We start from the raw sequence: 17,528 nt of genomic DNA, 5'->3' as shown, positions 1-17,528 counted from the left end.
TTGGATTTTGTAACTTACTGGAGGTGAGTGGGTGGAGGACTGGCGGTGTGGGTATGCCTACTAGTGTCTGAAATGGATGACTATGAGGCTGAAGATACTAGGAGCTCACTGAAATGGCAATACCAGTGGCAATAGGGAGAGAAGAGAGAAACAGCCACCTGCTAAGGGAGAAGGGCTTTTTCTCCCCTCTTGGTTCTTGGTTCTTCTTTCCACTTGAAGGGAGCAGCAGTCACTGGCCATGCCTGGCCTCTCCTCACCCCTCACTCATGTCTCTTCTAAGAGGAGGCACTCCTTCATTTGTTGGCCAAGTTTGGGAGAAAGAACTGGACTTGGCCTTTTTCTCGGTAGGAGCTGGTTGCCCGTATGCATTCATTCCACTCTGCTCTCTGCCCTGGAAGCTTTACAGGGGCAGGCCACACGTGGGGAGGGCGGTGGGGATCCAGCTCTGCCTGTAACTAGGTGGGGGAGTCTGTCTAATTCTGGGATTCAGTAGGTGATACTTTGGTGACCATCTGTTGTATTGTATCTCTCTCTCAGTTGCTTCAGAACTTGGGTGGAGGAAAGGGTGTTATTTGGGCCCCCTCAAACCTCTGGCAACATTTTTGGCTAAGTTGTAGTTAACCTTTCATTGATAGATTGATAAATCACATGCTGGTATATTAGATACCTGTTAAATGTCTACTGTGTGAATGGTAGTATCTTGCTTCCAAAAGAACCAGTCTCTTCCTTCATGATGCTTATAATCTATATAGTAAGGGACAAGACACATACAAATAACTTAATAGTTGACATTGGTGAAAGCAGGATGCCACATGTTCTTCTCTTGTGTCAGATTGAAGGCAGTATTTGTGTGGATGCTGCCCAGAAGATCCGAGCTGTGGACTTCCTCACTATGTGCTTTTGTGGGGAGGCGAGGGTTGGGGAGGAGGTCTTAAACAGCAGACATTTATTTCTCACAATTTGGAGGCTGAGTGTCCAGGATCTCAAGGTGCTGGCATGGTCTGTTTAGGTGAAGACATTCTTGGTTTGCAGACAGCTGCCCTCTTGCTGTCTCCTCACATGTTGGAGCACCATGTGCATGTGTTTTGCAGTGTAGATACACAGGACACAGCAAAAGGAAGCATCCTGTATTGCCAAAAAATGAGAAAAAGCTTTGGGAAACAAATTTGTAAATCAGTGTGTCTTCTGGGCATGTGATTTCACTAGTAACTGTTGTGCTTTAAAGATAAGTATGTAGAGGAAGGAATGTTACTCTGGCTTCAAAACTCAGTAGTAGTAGTAATTCACATTGACAGATTAGGGTTTTTGTTGGAGGCAGGAATTTTGTTTTGATTTGGTCTGGTTTTAGAGCTTAAAAGTACAGTAAAGAATACAGTAAACACCTTTATGCTCTACTCCAAATGTTATATTTGCTTGAAGTTAAAGTTGAAAGTCCCTTTTTTGATTATTTACTTCTCAGCATATGTAGTTTTTAGTTTTTCTGTTGGAAACAGGATTTTAAGCTATACTTCTACTCATTTAACTGTAAGATAAATGCTTACATTTTAAAATATATTTGAATATTTATTTGAAGTGCTGATATGCAGCCTTAAGTTGTACTTCACGTGTGATTGGATTTCTGACTGTAGGTATAGTTGGATTGAAGACTGTACCGTGTTTTGATGATTCTCCTATTATTTTTTTTCCCTAGGCAGAAGAATTGTTTTTATGGGTTCCACGAAAATTACTAATGACTGTTGAATCTGCTAAAAATTCAGTGTTGGGTGAGAATAATTTCTGACTCTTCAAGGCAAAGTACAAATGACAAAAATATGTAAAATTCCATTTTGTGGCACTAAGGATCATACTTGGTTTTTCTCGACTGGCGAAGTATCCCCTCAAATATGCATTAAGTGTTTTTCATTTAATGTTACAAAAAAGATGTACATGACCTTTATTTTATTATTATTATTTTTGAGATAGGGTCTTGCTTTGTCACCTAGGCTGTAGTGCAGTGGCACCATCATAGCTCACTACAGCCTTGATCTCCCAGGCTCAAATGATTCTCCCACAGGTGTGCACCACTACATCTGGCTAATTTTTTTTTTTTTTTTTTTTTTTTGTAGTGATGGGGTTTTGCTATATTGCCCAGGCTGGTCTCAAACTCCTGAGCTCAAGCAGCCCTCCCACCTTGAACTCCCAAAGTGCTAGGATTACAGGTGTGAGCCACTGCGCCCAGCCTGTACCTGACTTTAAATGTTCCCGAAGTGCTAGGATTACAGGTGTGAGCCACTGCGCCCAGCCTGTGCCTGACTTTAAATGTTACAAGACCTTTTAGTTTTTCTGTAATTTGTAAACGTATATTTAAATGAAGTTTTTAAGAAGTTTGTGGAACTTAACGCTGTTAACTTCTGGGTTAATTCAGGGCCGTTATATTCTCAAGACCGAATCCTTCAAGCCATGGGAAACATTGCACTGGCCTTTCATTTGCTGTGTGAGCGAGCTAGCCCTAACTCCTTCTGGCAGCCCTATATTCAAACCCTCCCCAGTGAATATGACACTCCTCTCTACTTTGAAGAAGATGAAGTTCGGTATCTTCAGTCCACACAAGCTATACATGATGTCTTCAGCCAGTATAAAAACACAGCTCGACAGTATGCCTACTTCTATAAAGTCATCCAGGTGAGCAGCTGTTTGCGATTTAAGTATATATTTCACAGAGCAGGGAGGAAAGAGGAATTGAGTCCATAAATATTCCATTTGACGTCTCATTAAGGATACTTAAACATTTTACTTTTTAAATTGAAAATATAAAATACATTTCATTGTTTATTTTTACAGAAATATCAATGAAATGCGGTTACATATATATATCTGATTTCATCAGTGTCCAGTGTTAATACAAGCAGCAGTTGTTCCTGAGTTATTGAAATCACTAAGTTTTTTTGTAAACAAAAGATCACAATGAAATTTTAAAAGCCTTAAAGCGTATCTAATGCAATAAGTTACTCTGTGTATAAATTTTTCAAGAAAATGAATGTTAATTTTTTTCTATATATGTTAGTGTAAAATATTGACAGTTAATTTAGCAAATTATAACATTTATGTTTTTCAACATGTACTGTGTATTAGTTTTAATTTGTTCTCAGTAAAAGTTTCTCATAGAAATCTCTATAAGGCTCCAAGTATTTGAATTATCTGTGATGACACCTTTCTGTATTTTGGTGGTGTGGCTACTGTTATCTTTCATTTGCAGTTGAACAGCAGTCAGAAGGAACAGGGCCAGTGCCACAGTCCCCACCAGGACTGAGAGGCGGTGTGGCTCCTTCTCCTGACTGCACAATCTCAATCACTCAAGAGTCAGCTCCTGGGCTGCTGTTCTTGAGATGTGACAAGTGGGCAAGTGAACTACTTGCTTGCTTTCCTTGTCTTTGGGCGGTGTGACAACCTGAATTCGGTTTGATTTCGTTGTTCCTTAAATGGTCTATCCTTGCTATGTTTTATTTGCAAGAAGTGGTAACCTCATTTCATTGCTACAGGTGATAGTGCTTTCCATTTATTATTTTCACTTTGTAGCATGCTTACTACACAAGAATGTTACACTCAGTTACATCTCCTCCTCCAGCAAACACTTCAAATATGTCAAAAATTACACATGACTGTTGTCTTCATGTGGAAATCAATCATCTGGTTTTTCTAAACTTTAGGAAGTCATTAGGAATGGTCATACGGTATGTATATAGCTTTTATTTCAAGTTGGCTTAATTTAAAAACTATTGATGAAGCCAAATCAAAACTTTGCTTCTTCATATAGTGTGCACCTGCAGTCCTACAGTCTAAGGTTGGTTTGGCTCTTCATGACCTGGAAGGGTTATACTTTTTTCTTAGTTCTCAATGGTGTATCTTTCATGACTAAAGGTTAAGCTGACTTTAGTAGGTCTAAGTATTTGTCATTTTCTCTTGCTGGACAATGAACTACAAGCTGGCTCTTTTTACTAATGTGCCTCTAGTTTGCAAACGCTGGTAGCCTGCTCTGAGAGGACTCTCTTCTTTTGGCAGGTTGGAGGGTCTAGGATGATGGCAGGTCTTCTGATAACCGACTTGGCGTGAATGAGCTTTGGCTGTTTCTTTGTATTAACTGGTCTGTTTACTTCAGTATTAACTAAGTAGTGCAGCTTTGCTTCAAAATTTGATGAGGTTTTCAATGGCTGTGAGTCACTAAAATACTCTGTTCGTATAGATGGAACCATTTTTTGTCAATTTGTTTAAGAGCCAGGTCTCTTCATAACCCCCTGAAATAAACTGCCTTAGATGATGCTGAGATGCTAAGGGGATTAAATTATACCACCTTCTATGTAGTAAACGGTGTCATTGTAAACATCTCAGGAATTAGAGAACATTCTGAAGGTGAACTCTTAATTGAGAAGTTTTCCCAAGAGTAATAAAATTCCTACATGACTAATAAGAACAATTTGTATAATTTATAATGAATACAAATATCCTTTTTAAAAACAACAACATTCTTAGAGCATTAATCTTTTTAAAGAAATTATTCCTCTTTACTGAAACATTTAGTCAACCACTATCAAATATGGAACATACAAACGTGAAATTACCAGGTAATCAAATGTCTGCACAGTTGATTATATTTTTTTGCAATTAAGGCAGTCTAAATATTTGAAAAAAGTATCATGATTTAGAAATCAAACTGGTTACTTTTCTATCAAAAGTATGAAACTGAGGAGAGCAAAATATGTCTGGTCATACATATAAGTTCTTTTATTTTATATCAGACTTTTTTTTCCTTTTGTGAGATAGGGTCTTGCTGTGTCACCCAGGCTAGAGTGTAGTGGCATGATGATGGCTCACTCAGCCTCGACCTCTGGGCTCAAGCGATCCTCCCACCTCAGCCTCCCCAGTAGCTGGGACTACAGGCATGTGTCACCACGCCTGGCCAATTCTTCGTATTTTTTGTAGAGATGGACTTTTGCCATGTTGGCGAGGCTGGTCTTGAACTCCTGGAGTCAAGTGATCCGCCCGCCTTGTCCTCCCGAAGTGCTGGGATTACAGGCGTGAACCGCCTCGCTCAGCCTGAAGACATTTTTTCTTGTTGAATTGGGAGTGTGGGGTACCACCGGCATCTAGGTTAGAGGTGCTGCTACACTTCTACATATAAGGCAGCCCCTACAACAAGGCATTTTCCAGCCCCAAATGTTAGAAGTGCTGAGGCTGAGAAACCCTGCTTTGTATTTATATACAGAACAGAGCACCTCAGATACCTATATGATTTAGAAGATCACAGTTCTTCCCGCCTAATGATTGGAAGCCTGAGGCCTACCGACACTGGTTGTGAGTGACTTTCACCATTTTCTCAGAATGTCTTCTCGTTAGCTGATTCCAGATCCCTTCCTGGCTGTAACTGCATGCTGTGGTGAGGAGAAGGTATTTTAGAGCACTTTTTTGGTCACTGGCATTTAACACATACCCCTTCTTTTTAAGAACCTACAAATAAAAGACCAGGTTTAGAGATACTTGATTTATTAAGGATACAAATACAGGGGAACAAACACTGAAAAAATGTAAACCTAAGATTCAGGTTATAAAATCATGCAGATTTGGAGTAAGGGGCTGAGTTGAGATCCTTGGCATTGCGTGTTGAAAATGCAGTATGCATGATGGGGTGGGGTCAGTTCTCTGTGTTAGCTGGGGGACTTCACAGGAAGGAGCATATGAGTGATGGGAGGGAAGGAACCCTGGCCTCTGGGCCGGGCAGTCCTGACTGAGTGTGGTTAGGAAGAGTTGAAACAGCTGTATCCACTGTGCAAGTGAGAGACGCTGTGGCTGCGTGGAAAGAGTACGTGCTTTGTAGTAAGACGAACCTGTGTTGTGTAGCTCATTTGCTATTTACATATAATTTGGAATTAGTTGCTTTACTTCTCTGAGTTTGTTTCCCAGTCTGTAAGATAAAAATATGAAGACCTGTTTTTTCGTGTGACCATTGTCAGCCCAAGTTGGATTGTTTATCAAAGCAACTAGCCTAGTGCCAGGCTATAGCACCTGTGGTTGTTAGGAGTCAGTTTCCTCTGGGAAACTGTGGAAATGGTGGGGTGAAGCTCCCTCAGCAAGTGCAATGTGGTAACTGAGAGGGTGGGCTCTGGAGCCAGCCTGCTAGGGCTGAAATCTCTGCAGCACCACTTAGAACTGTGCCATTTTGGGCCGGTCACCGTGCCTTCCTTCCCGTATCTGTAAAGGGGGCTAATGGAGTGCCTGACTCCCAGGGTTGCTGAGCAAGCAGAGTGAGTTGATCCATGTGAGGCCCTTAGCGCTGTGCCTAGCACACAGTGCTCATTGTAGAAATGCTCTATTTATGCTATTACCATTTTGTGTTTGACCCTCAGGCCATGTTATTTGGTTTTGTTTTGTTTTGTTTTAAATCACTTCTCCTTCTGTCCCTACGGTATCTTATGTTAGTATTTCTTAGTGTTTTCTACTAAAACAAAACTCCTGGTGGCCAAAAATAACATTCCTGCAAGTCTAGGGGCTAAACCCATAGTGACTCGTCACAAGCTCAAAGTTGCTGTCAAGCCTGGGCAACCCATCTCTACAAAAAATTAGCCAGGTGTGGTGGCATACACCTGTCGTCCCAGCTACTCGGGAGGCTGAAGTGGGAGGTTGGCTCGAGCCTAAGAGGTCAAGGCTGCAGTGAGCTGTGGTCACACCACTGCATTCCAGCTTGGGCAACAGAGCAAGCAAGATCCTGTCTAAAAAAAAAACATTTGCTTCCAAGATTCATGTTTTTGTTGTTGGTTTTTGGACTTGTGTTTTTAAATCTTAAAAATTCATGCAAATGATAATATTTGCTATTTTTAAAACCATGTTAAGTGACTTACCATCAAGTCAGATGGGTATTGCGGGAAAACAACCCTGCTTTCTCTTAAGACCTTGGGTTGTCTCAAGCTCCAGTGTGAAAAGCGCAGTCTTTACCTGTAATAAGTGCCATTAAGCTGACCACGTGGGCAGTTCAGGTGTGGTTCTTTTTCAGAAGAAGAAAATGTGACAGTCACTTAACATGTGTAAAACTAAGCAGCTGAAGGGATCATTACATATTGATAATACATAATAATGAGCTTTTTTTTTTTTTTTTTGAGGTGGAGACTTGCTCTATCACCTAGGCTGGAGTGCGGTGGCATGATCTTGGCTCACTGCAACCTCTGCCTCCCGGATTCAAGCAATTCTCCTGCCTCAGCCTCCTGAGTAGCTGGGATAACAGGTACCCGCCACCATGCCCAGCTAGTTTTTTGTATTTTTAGTAGAGACGGGGCTTCACCATGTTGGCCAGGCTAGTCTCGAACTCCTGATCTCTGGTGATCCGCCCACCTCGGTCTCCCAAAGTGCTGGGATTACAGGCATGAGCCACCGCGCCCGGCCAATAATGAACTTTTGTAGAAAATTTCTAATGATTTAAAGTAAGTTCCTGTTGGAATAGGAGCTGTAGGCACCCTAGAATGAGGTGCACTGCTGTGACAGTTAGGAAGGAATAGGCTGTGGGCTAAGAGCTTTTGAATGCGGGTTCATGACAAAGCAAAACACACTTAAGCAAAAGTTATCTTTTTAAAAAATTGTCTTTTGAGTCTAGCTGTTTTTCTAGTTTTAGAATGTTCTCATCGCTTCTAAAAGTCTTAAGTAATAAATTGGAGTGAACACAAATGTAAACATTGCATTGCTGTTGTTTTATAAGAGTGTCATATTTTCTCATCTCAGTACCAAACCATGTATCTTTCCCATGCTTTTCCAGGATCAGACGTTAGGCCTTTGCTCCTTTTAGTAGGTCACCGCATCAGTGCATTGTCACTCAGGGAGAGAGAGAGGATTATTACATCAGTTCCCAGTTCATATTCCATTACTGTGACCTGCTCTCAGTTTTTTCTGTTTTCGGCATTGACATAACCTTTTCCAGGGTCATGGGGACCCTCTCCCCAGAGAAATGAACTTGCAGATCATTTGGCAGGGTGCTCCGAATTCAGGAACCTCATTTGCAATTTTTATCTGTGATTTCCCATTTAAAATAGTTTTCTTGGGGGCCTGTACCAAACTCTGCATGTGAACTGAAACCTATTTTTTTCCCCCCTGATCTGCCTGCTGGCTCGGAGGTCTACAGGCCATGGCTTGCAGCCCCTGTCTCTGGGTACTTTGGGAGTGACAGCAAGCACAATTCAGTTCTGTGCATCCCCGGTGGTGATCCTGGTTTTTGGGAGAGGAGCATGGAGAAGTGATAATAGTCCATTCAACCTTACAGCTTGCTTCAGGCTTTTAGGGTTTTTAATTCTAAAAGCACCAGTACTAACTTCTGGTATTTATACATCTCTTCATGTCGATTTCTCTGTATTGCATTTTTTATTTATTGTTTTTCTGTCTTTGGTGGTGGTTGCCTAAAAACTAGAAAAATAATTTCCTGTGCTCTGTCCTCCCAGCAGATTTCCTTGATCCAGTACCTTTTAGTGTGGGCCCTTAGTTCAGATCACCTTCTGTCTTTAACTTGCTTTTATAGTTTGTTTAAAACAAAAGTCTTGGGCTGGGCGCAGTGGCTCATGCCTGTAATCCCAACACTCTGGGAGGCCAAGGCGGGCAGATCACGAGGTCAAGAGTTTGAGACCAGCCTGGCCAACATGGTGAAACCTCGTCTCTATTGAGAATACAAAAATTAGCCGGGCGTGATGGAGCGTGACTGTAATCCCAGCTACTTGGGAGGGTGAGGCAGGAGAATTGCTTGAACCCAGGAGGCAGAGGTTGCAGTGAGCCGAGATCGTGCCACTGCACTCTAGCCTGGGCGACAGAGCAAGACTCTGTTTTGGGAAAAACAAACAAACAAAAAACAAAGTGTTTCTGGGCCCCTGCTCTTCCTCATGTGTATAGCAGGGGCTTGGGCTTTATGAGTTTTGAGGAGTCCTTCCAGTTTTTACATTGTAAAATGTAAAACACCTGTATGAACACCTGAAGGCTACATACAGTGTATGTCAAATATCTTCTTCTTGACATCTTCTTCATGAGATGTTTGACACACATGTATGTCAAACATCTTCAGGTGTTCAACAGATGATAGTGTGTAACCAGAAGCCTCAAGCTCCAGGAATTTTGAGAGCATTTGTTGTATTAAGATACAGCACCTGGGCCAGGTGCGGTGGCTCACGCCTGTAATCCCAACTCTTTGGGAGTCTGAGGTGGGAGGATGGCTTGAGTTCAGGAGTTAGAGACCAGTCTGGGCAACATGGCAAAATCCCATCTCTACTAAAAATACAAAAAATAGCTAGGCATGGTGGCACACGCCTGTAGTTCCAGCTACTTGGGAGGCTGAGGCAGGAGAATTGCTTAAACACAGGAAGTTGAGGCTGCAGTGAGCCGTGATCACACCACTGCACTCCAACCCTAACCCTAATCCAGCGACAGAGCCATACCCTGTCTCAAAAAAAGAAAAAAAGAAAAAAGATACAGCACCTGCTGGTGAAACGTCATACTGCAGCTTGATGGTTGAGGAATGTCTACCACCCAAACTCCAGAAGCTAAGTTTAGAAATTGTGGCTGAGCCAAAGGCTAGAAGAGGCTTGTATGAAATGGAGCTAAAATTTATGTCAGTTTGTGAAACAGAGGCCAGGGAAGAAGAGAGGGCTCATGGTGGAAGACTGAACTTGGCATTTAAAACTGTTGCAACTTTAACCCTATAAAAATACTAGCAGATCAGAACACACCAAAGTTCAGCTGTAAGTTCAGACTTTTGCATGGAAAAGGATGACCAGTTTTGTGATAGAAATAAGTGGAAAAGTAGGGTTTGGCTTAAACCCTACTTTGAAGTACTGTAATTGTGTGAAAGCAAAGTATATCCTATCAGATTTTACTTACCTTAACATAATTGAATGATTAGCTCAGATGTTTTTCATCTATGCCAATGAAAAAGAAATTAATAGACCCTGTGAATGAACTGTTTAATTGATAATCAGTACCATGTAATGGGCCCGGTGCTGTGACGTGGGGCACCAGCTTGTCTGAAGATTAGCTTATCTTAGAGACATGTACATTTTTCTGTTGTTGAGATTGAATGTAATGCTTTTTAAGTAAATGCAGGCATACAGGGTTTAACAGAATAGAGGCATATCTATTAAATTGATTACTACTATTTTTCAGTTGATCTCATCACTTAAGTGATTTGTCACACCTTACTTGGATTTCTTCTTTTGTGTTGATCCAACCATTTGAGAGGTGCAGGGGAAGGTATGGAGATGGAGAAACTCATATGTGTATCAACTGCCATGAATTTTGTTTCAAGGCAAGCATCATTGCAGCAGCCTCCCCCTTTTCCTGCCTTATGCTTCAGGATGGAGTAAGGCAATTTCAAGTTGGCCATCTTCCTCGAATAGGCAACTCCTACCTAGCTAGAGCTGAGTGGCAGAAGAGACAAGCAGCCATGTTCACAACTTACTGTTGCTGCAGCCTGTCTCTGAAAACAGGGCCCGCCAAGAGGCAGAGGAAGATGTCACTTTTGGTTCTTGGCATCCTGTGGCAGTTGTGGCTAAATACAAACATTTCCCGCTGTTCTACTTGCCTCCGACAGAGCTACACAAGAATAGCACAAGATGTGAATTCCCAGAGATGTATTTAGCCTATGTTTTCATAAAGCTCTCATCTACATTTAGAACTCTGATAATACATGAGGCCTTCAGGAATGTGTACCAAATTAGAGTGAAAACCTCTGGGCATCAGCTTAAAGATCCCAAGGCCCTGAAATTCACGGAAAGGGTTTAGACGCTCAGTAGCATACGCTGTATATAGCTACGTGTCCTTTAGCACTGTAAGGGAAAATACACATATGCTTTATATAACTTCGACTCCTCTGGTGGCAGAGGTTGTATACAGGAGTGTCCCAGTTTATGCACAGATTATATTCCAAATTGTCACTCTGAGTTGGCATGGGACTCCTCTCCCTATTCAGCTTCTATTCTGTTGGTTTCTCTTAAGTGTGAGGTATCACACCAGGGATAGAGACTAGTATTTCTGGGGATATGAAGTTTGTCTGTTTGTTTTTTAACTTTTTATTTTGAAATAATTCTAGACTTACAAAACAGTTGCAAAATTTGTGCACAGAACTCCTATATACACTTCACCTAGCTTCACTTAAAGTTAACATCTTACCCAACCTTCAGTTTAATGATCTAAACCAGGAAGTCAACCTTGGTACGGCACTATTAACTGATCTGCAGACCTTGTTTGAATTTCACCAGTTGCCTTGGCATTAATGCCCTTTTTTCCCTTCCAGAATCCCATATTGCATTTAGAATCTTCTCAAATCACTTCCAGCCTAGGATAGTTCCTTGGTCTCTCCTTGTCTGTCATGACCCCGGCACTTTTGAAGAATACTGCTGGCCTGGCTGGTTACTTTGTAGAGGTCCTTCAGTATGCATTTGTTGGATATTTTATCATGTGTAGACTGAAATTATGCATTTTGTGCAAGAATCCCATGGAAGTAAAGTGTGTCCTCCTCAGGGAATACATGAATCAATATGTCTTTTTGGTTTTTCCATCAGAAGTTACTGTTTTTCTGTTATAATTAATGAATACCTTATAGAAAGATACTTTGAGACTATGCAAATATCCTGTTTCTCACCATCAAATACCCTGTTTCTCACCAGATACAAAAACCTGATAGATCCTGGTTTTTGTATCTATCATGATTTTTGTCTGTAATAGTTACTACCGTAGTGTTTGCCAAGTGGTGATTTTCTGTCTCTGTTATTTCTTCTACATGCATTCATTGGGATTTTACTAAAAGGAAGAGCTGTCCCTTCTTCCACATTTATTTACTTATTCAGCTGTTCATATCAGTATGGACTCATGGATATTTATTTTATTTGATAGACTATGTAATCCATTACTATATATTTGATACAAAAATTGTTTTAGATGGCTCTTCATGTAAAGATACCTGATTTCCTCGTCAATGATAATTTGAGAGTATGTGTCTTGTGCAGTTTTTGCATGGAGTACTTAATAAAAAATTGCTGAAATTGATGCATAATATAGCAGATTATTTATAAAGTTCACTTGGCCTCAGAGTTCAAAGAGTGGCTGTGGCCACTGCTTCCTGCGTGCCGTTTTCCTGACCTCAGTTTCACTTAAATGTTTCCCTAGAAGCAAACGTGTTCCGTATGTGACATTTTTTGTTCTCAGCCAACTTCATGGTAATGTTGCATCTGCTGACTGAAGGGTATGAGCTACAAATTGAGGAGGGACGGAATAGAGTCAAAGATGATGGTGAGGGTACAAGGCGGTCAGTTTCATAGGCCGGAGGTGTTGAGGTTGATGAGCCGTGAATCTAGATTTAATCCTTGCATTGTATGGTCGTGGGAACTGGGTAGATCTTATGGGGCATAGAAAGGAAAGAATGATGTCTGTTTTCAGGTTATTCATCTGGGTTGGCTGGAGGACTTTTCCAGTGGAGGTAAGTAGCATTCTTCACAGTGTGCCCCTGGAACTGTTCTGTCGGAGTGGCTCTTTTCCACGTCATAGGAAACCCGTGGCTGCAGATGGAAGACATTGCGTGAGAAGGGGGCTGAAGCTGTGCTGAGAGCTGCAGACGACGCTTCTGCCACTGCCACTGTAACGAGGACAGTGGATTCAGTAAGAGTCACTCTCCCTGGTGCAGTGTCGGCTCTCTTCTCAGGCTTTGATCCTTACCCGGTGAGGGAGTTTGAGTCCTCATTTTTCAAATGGGGAATGCGGGGAGAAGTTGAGCAGCCTGCTGGAGGCCAGTGGTACCTGCACCCTGGAACTGGACTCCAAGCAGGTCTGTTAGACTCAAAGCCTGTGCTCCTAGCCACAGGGGCTCACCAAACCACTGTCTTAGTCTTTAAGGTCGTGTCTGGTCTTAATTTTGAGACAAAGAAATAGTCTAGTTTTAAGGACAGAGCAACCTTGTTTAAAATCTCCTCTCTTGCGCTGGTATTTCACAGAAAGCTGGGTGTGGCCCTGCTGAGGACTGTGGGCCTGTCAGTCCAGCCTGTGAGCTTGCTAGCAGTCTCTTCCAGCTCCCTAAAGAAGATCGCTCCAGCTCTTCGTTTTACTGTGTGTTGGGATTGAAAAATACTCGTTCTTAGAGGAAGTAATAAGCCTATTTGCTTTTTTCCCCCCAAGCTATGAGGAAGCTGGTTATGCTCTATTTTTTCCTTTTATTGTTATCCTTACTGGTTCAACTTATTTAATGATACGAAGACTGAAAAAACTAGGACTTAGGACATCAGTTCAGGCTTGCCTGTTCTCTGGAGAGTTGCCGGTGCCTTTATAAAGTTTGGTAGAGCCACTGGCTGTCTTGGTGAAATGCTCTGACCTGTGACCTTGCCTGTTCCTGATAGCTGACCTTGAGATTAATTTGTGTTCAGTGTGTAAGCACTGCCTTCATTGTGTCCTATTTAAGGTTTCCAATTTTGTAAATTACTCATTCTAAACACGTATCTCATTTTCATCATTTCCATAAATGAAAACTGTAGCTATATCATTCAAAAAATCTGTGCTTTTAACTATGTTCTCGTTTTGTAAATGTTATAAATCACATGGAGACTTCACCTTCTGTGAATTTAGTGTTCTTCATTTTTTCTGTTTTGTCCAGCTTTAGTTCCAGTGGCTTTTGGGGGGCTGAAGAAATGACATGGGCCGGGTGCAGTGGCTCACGCCTGTAATCCCAGCACTTTGGGAGGCTGAGGTGGGCAGATCACCTGAGGTCGGGAGTTTGAGACCAGCCTGGCCAGCATGGTGAAACCCCGTCTCTCCTAAAAAATATAAAAATTAGCTGGGCATGGTGGTATGCGCCTGTAGTCCCAGCTACTTGGGAGGCTGAGGCATAAGAATCGCTTGAACCCGGGAGGCAGAGTTGCAGTGAGCCAAGATTGTACCACTGCACTCTAGCCTGGGCGACAGAGTGAGACGTTGTCTCAAAAAAAAAAAAAAAAAAAAAAAAAGAAATGAAATGCTTTTTCTCTGTCCTTGGGGCTCTGCCTGGGGTCTTCTCGGTGGTGTGTGTCCCTGCCTTGGAGCCTCGGGGAGGGTGCCACTAGCGTACACTGGTGCGTCCACCTGAGGCGGTTTGAGTTCCCAGGTCAGACCCCAGCATCTGCATCCTCCCCTGGGGACTGGCAACGCTTCTGCTCTGTCTTCCTTGCTGACCCTTCTCACTGGAAGCCCTCCTGTTAAACCATGGCCTTCCTCCTCTTCCTCATCTCTTTACCTGACTGCGGTCCTTGGCCCTTTTAGGAAAACTGTTGCTTTTGTCAATCAGTTTGGGAGCTGATGTCCAGCACAGTGATGCACGTTGTCCCCAGCCTCCACCTTACCTGTGACGCAGGTGTTTGCATGGGAGTAGAGGCACCCATAGGGGCATGGAAAACAGACTTAAAGGGCAAACAGTTACCATGGAGTCCCAAGTGATGTAACTTGGGGCTGGCATCCTAACCAAGGAAGGTTAGGCAATGCCCGCTATGGGCCGAGCACTGTAAGACTTTTCTTACTTTCTCTTCTTATATAAGGAGGTATCTGGAACTATACCTTCCTAGAATAATCTGAGACAGAATTAACCAAATTAGAAGAAACCGCCAATACCAGGTCTAGGCTGTCATTGATAGTTTAATTTGTGTACTGAGAAGTCAGAATAGAGGACAGAAATACAGGGCTTCCTCCTAAGACGGTGTTCCTTGGCACCTCCAAATGTCAGTGGTGGGCTGAGTGCCCTGACAGAGGCTCCCTAACCCTCACCGTTCCTCCAGAGCTGGGCATTGATCCCCATTTTATAAGCGAGGAAGCAGGTGTAGGAACAGGAAATCTCGCTAGAGCTACTGAGTAAGCCCAGTCAAGGCGGAAGGTCAGACCTGTCTGACCCTAGACACAGTTTTTCCACCGTCTCCTCTGTCTCCACAGGCGTGTCCCGTTCTGTGATTCCTTCTCTCCCCCACTCCAATCCCAGCTTTACTTGTCCTGGGCCCTCTGTACGAGTCTGATCAATAAGAGCTTTGTGAAAATCCCTAGAAGTTTAAAAACAAAAGAAACTTCAAAAAATTCCTTTTTGAAACCTGCTTTAAAACAAAACAAAACCTAAGATCTTCCCTGAGTAGATTCTCTATCCTCTGGGACAGGATTTTTAGACCTTGTTTTTGTTTTTAATCTGTATGTTAGAAGAGGGAACCTGCTAATGTTTTTGAGGTGACCCTGACTAAGTACCCTTATGAGAACACTTCCACATTACACACATTTGTAATCACTCACATTCGTTGATATTGGTGTACCCACACTCTGATGTCCCTGAAGAACTGTGCCGTTTTTGTAATGTCTTCTGTTCTAAATGGTTTAGACTGCAGCTATCCTGTGGCCACCCTTTGTAGCTATAATCTACTCCCAAGGAAGAAAACAGAGGTGATAAAAGCACAAAAAGGAGGAAGGGGTTAGAGGAACCTCCAGGACATCAGTTATTATTAATATGTAACTTTGAATCTGAGTCTGGGACCTCTCAGCAGCCCAGTGTGGAAGCACAGTTGTGACTTTTCACCCCTGCTGCATTTTAATATCAAGTGGCTAGTAGATGGCTTAACTTTAGTTGAACTTGAGTGAATTTATAGTGAGTTGGTGAAGTGATTGCCTTAACAGAAATGCTGGTGCTGATGGATCTTTGTAGACAGAGAGTGAGGGCATAGTATATTCTGTTGCCTTTAGTTTATAAGGTGCCATTGATGAGACCAAGTTCAGGTCCAGTCTTCCTGATTTCTTCGAATTTGAGAGCCTGAGTATTGGTGAGGCTTGGCTGCCGGTATTCATTTGGGATATTTGCCAAGGAGGATTAGATAACTTTCTGCATTTACGTCGCATATTACCTCTGCCTGGAATTGGAATTGATATGGCCTGAATGCTGTTTTTGAATATTTTTTGCTTCATTTGAGTCCTTATGAGCTTGTAGTCCACTCCAGGTGGACCATATCTTTTACCATCGTGGCCTTTTTAAAAAAAACCTTCCTTCTCTTATTTTTACATTTTTTCAAGATGGTTAAAAACATATTCTTTAATTGGCAAATGATAATTGTACATATTCATGACATACATCAAGTTTTTTTTTGTTTTTTGTTTTTTGTTTTTTTTTTTGTTTTGAGACAAAGTCTAGCACTATTACCCAGGCTGGTGTGCAGTGGCTCAATCTCGGCTCGCTGCAGCCTCCACCTTCCAGGCTCAAGCCATCTTCCCATGTCAGCATGCACCACCATGCCCGGCTAATTTTTATATTTTTTTGTAGAGATGAGTTTTTGCCATGTTGCTCAGGCTGGTCTCAAATTCATGAGCTCAAGCGATCTGCCCGCCTCGGCCTCCCAACGTGCAGGGATTACAGGTGTGAACCTGGCCCATTGGTGATGTTTTGATACATATAATGTTTAAGATCAGATCAGATGGATAATTAGCATAGCCATCATCTCAGTTTTTCATTTCTTTGTGTTGGGAATGTTCGGTATCCTTGCTATCTGAAACTATAAAATGTGTTAATGTTAACTGTGGCCATCCTACAGTGCCATAGGACAAAAATATGGAACTCTTCACTAGTGTGTGTGTCATCCTTGCGCAGGTGCCATGCTCATCTTCCCAGTGTTATTCCAGTTTTAGTATATGTGCTGCCTAAGCGAGCATGGAAATTCATTTTAGCTGTAAGTTTGTGCTGGGCAGATTATCCAATAAAAGTGCCCTTGTAATCTAATAGTTCTGAAATAGCCTTGTGAATGGCAGATCCCCTGACTGCCCTGTCTGTTCTGCACCCAGCCTGCCAGCTTTGCCTTTTCCACTGATGTTTTTGTGGGATGCAGTGGACCCCAGAAGAACTGTACCTCACATTTCAAGCTTGTGACCCACTAGCTCAGCCTGGCCAGGTTAAATTGGTGTCTTAGGTTCCCTGTAGAAAGGGTCTGTGAATGTCCGTCAGCCCGGCTGCGTGGGAGTAAAGAAGGTGATGTCTGTGACAGGCCCAGCACTCAGGGACTGAGTCCTGCACTGATGCAGGAGCTGTGTACTCAGCAGTGGAGTCCTGGCCTCCTTCTAGGAGTCATGGCCCTGCTCAAGATGTGATTTTGCAAGGCAGCCCTTTCCAGAGCGAGAAGACTATAGTTACAAAGCCATTCCTTATATTGAGGCAAAATAGGCCTCCCTGTAACCTTCATCTTATAGTTTTGTTTCTGGTTTTTAGAGCAAGAGAGTCAATCTCATATTCTGCAGCATGAGAATTCTTTTTACTCACCAGTGAAGCATTCATAACCTCTGTCAGGCATCTGCTTAGAATTACAGGTTTACACAATTAATCAGAATAAATCCTGTCTTCCAAAGCATACATTCTAATCATATATAATTCAGTAAAAAGTGATGTCAGAACACACATTAAAAACAAAATCATGGGGCTGGGCACAGTGGCTCACGCCTGTAATCCCAGCACTTTGGGAGGCCAAGGTGGGCAGATCACTTGAGATCAGGAGTTTGAGACCAGCCTGGCC

At 42.4% G+C, this 17,528-nt stretch overlaps 1 protein-coding gene and 1 non-coding gene across 2 annotated transcripts in view; one reads left to right on the top strand and one right to left on the bottom strand.

Moving 5' to 3' along the window:
* The window catches only part of SETD3 (SET domain containing 3, actin N3(tau)-histidine methyltransferase), an 88,060-nt gene that overhangs the window by 20,073 nt on the left and 50,459 nt on the right, over nucleotides 1-17,528 (top strand). Inside the window, exons 5-6 of the mRNA XM_024231371.3 lie at nucleotides 1,691-1,763; nucleotides 2,405-2,661. Of these exons, the coding sequence (XP_024087139.2) occupies nucleotides 1,691-1,763; nucleotides 2,405-2,661 (330 nt within the window). The remainder of the gene's footprint in view (nucleotides 1-1,690; nucleotides 1,764-2,404; nucleotides 2,662-17,528) is intronic.
* LOC112128987 (U6 spliceosomal RNA) lies at nucleotides 16,571-16,677 on the bottom strand. The gene has a single exon (XR_002911416.1). It is a non-coding gene; the product is annotated as a U6 spliceosomal RNA (small nuclear RNA).

This window comes from Pongo abelii, chromosome 15 (genome assembly GCF_028885655.2).
Source record: "Pongo abelii isolate AG06213 chromosome 15, NHGRI_mPonAbe1-v2.0_pri, whole genome shotgun sequence".
Classification (NCBI taxonomy): Eukaryota; Metazoa; Chordata; class Mammalia; order Primates; family Hominidae; genus Pongo; species Pongo abelii.
Note: the sequence above shows the minus strand (reverse complement) of the source record. Positions and strands in the feature narration are given on the sequence as shown.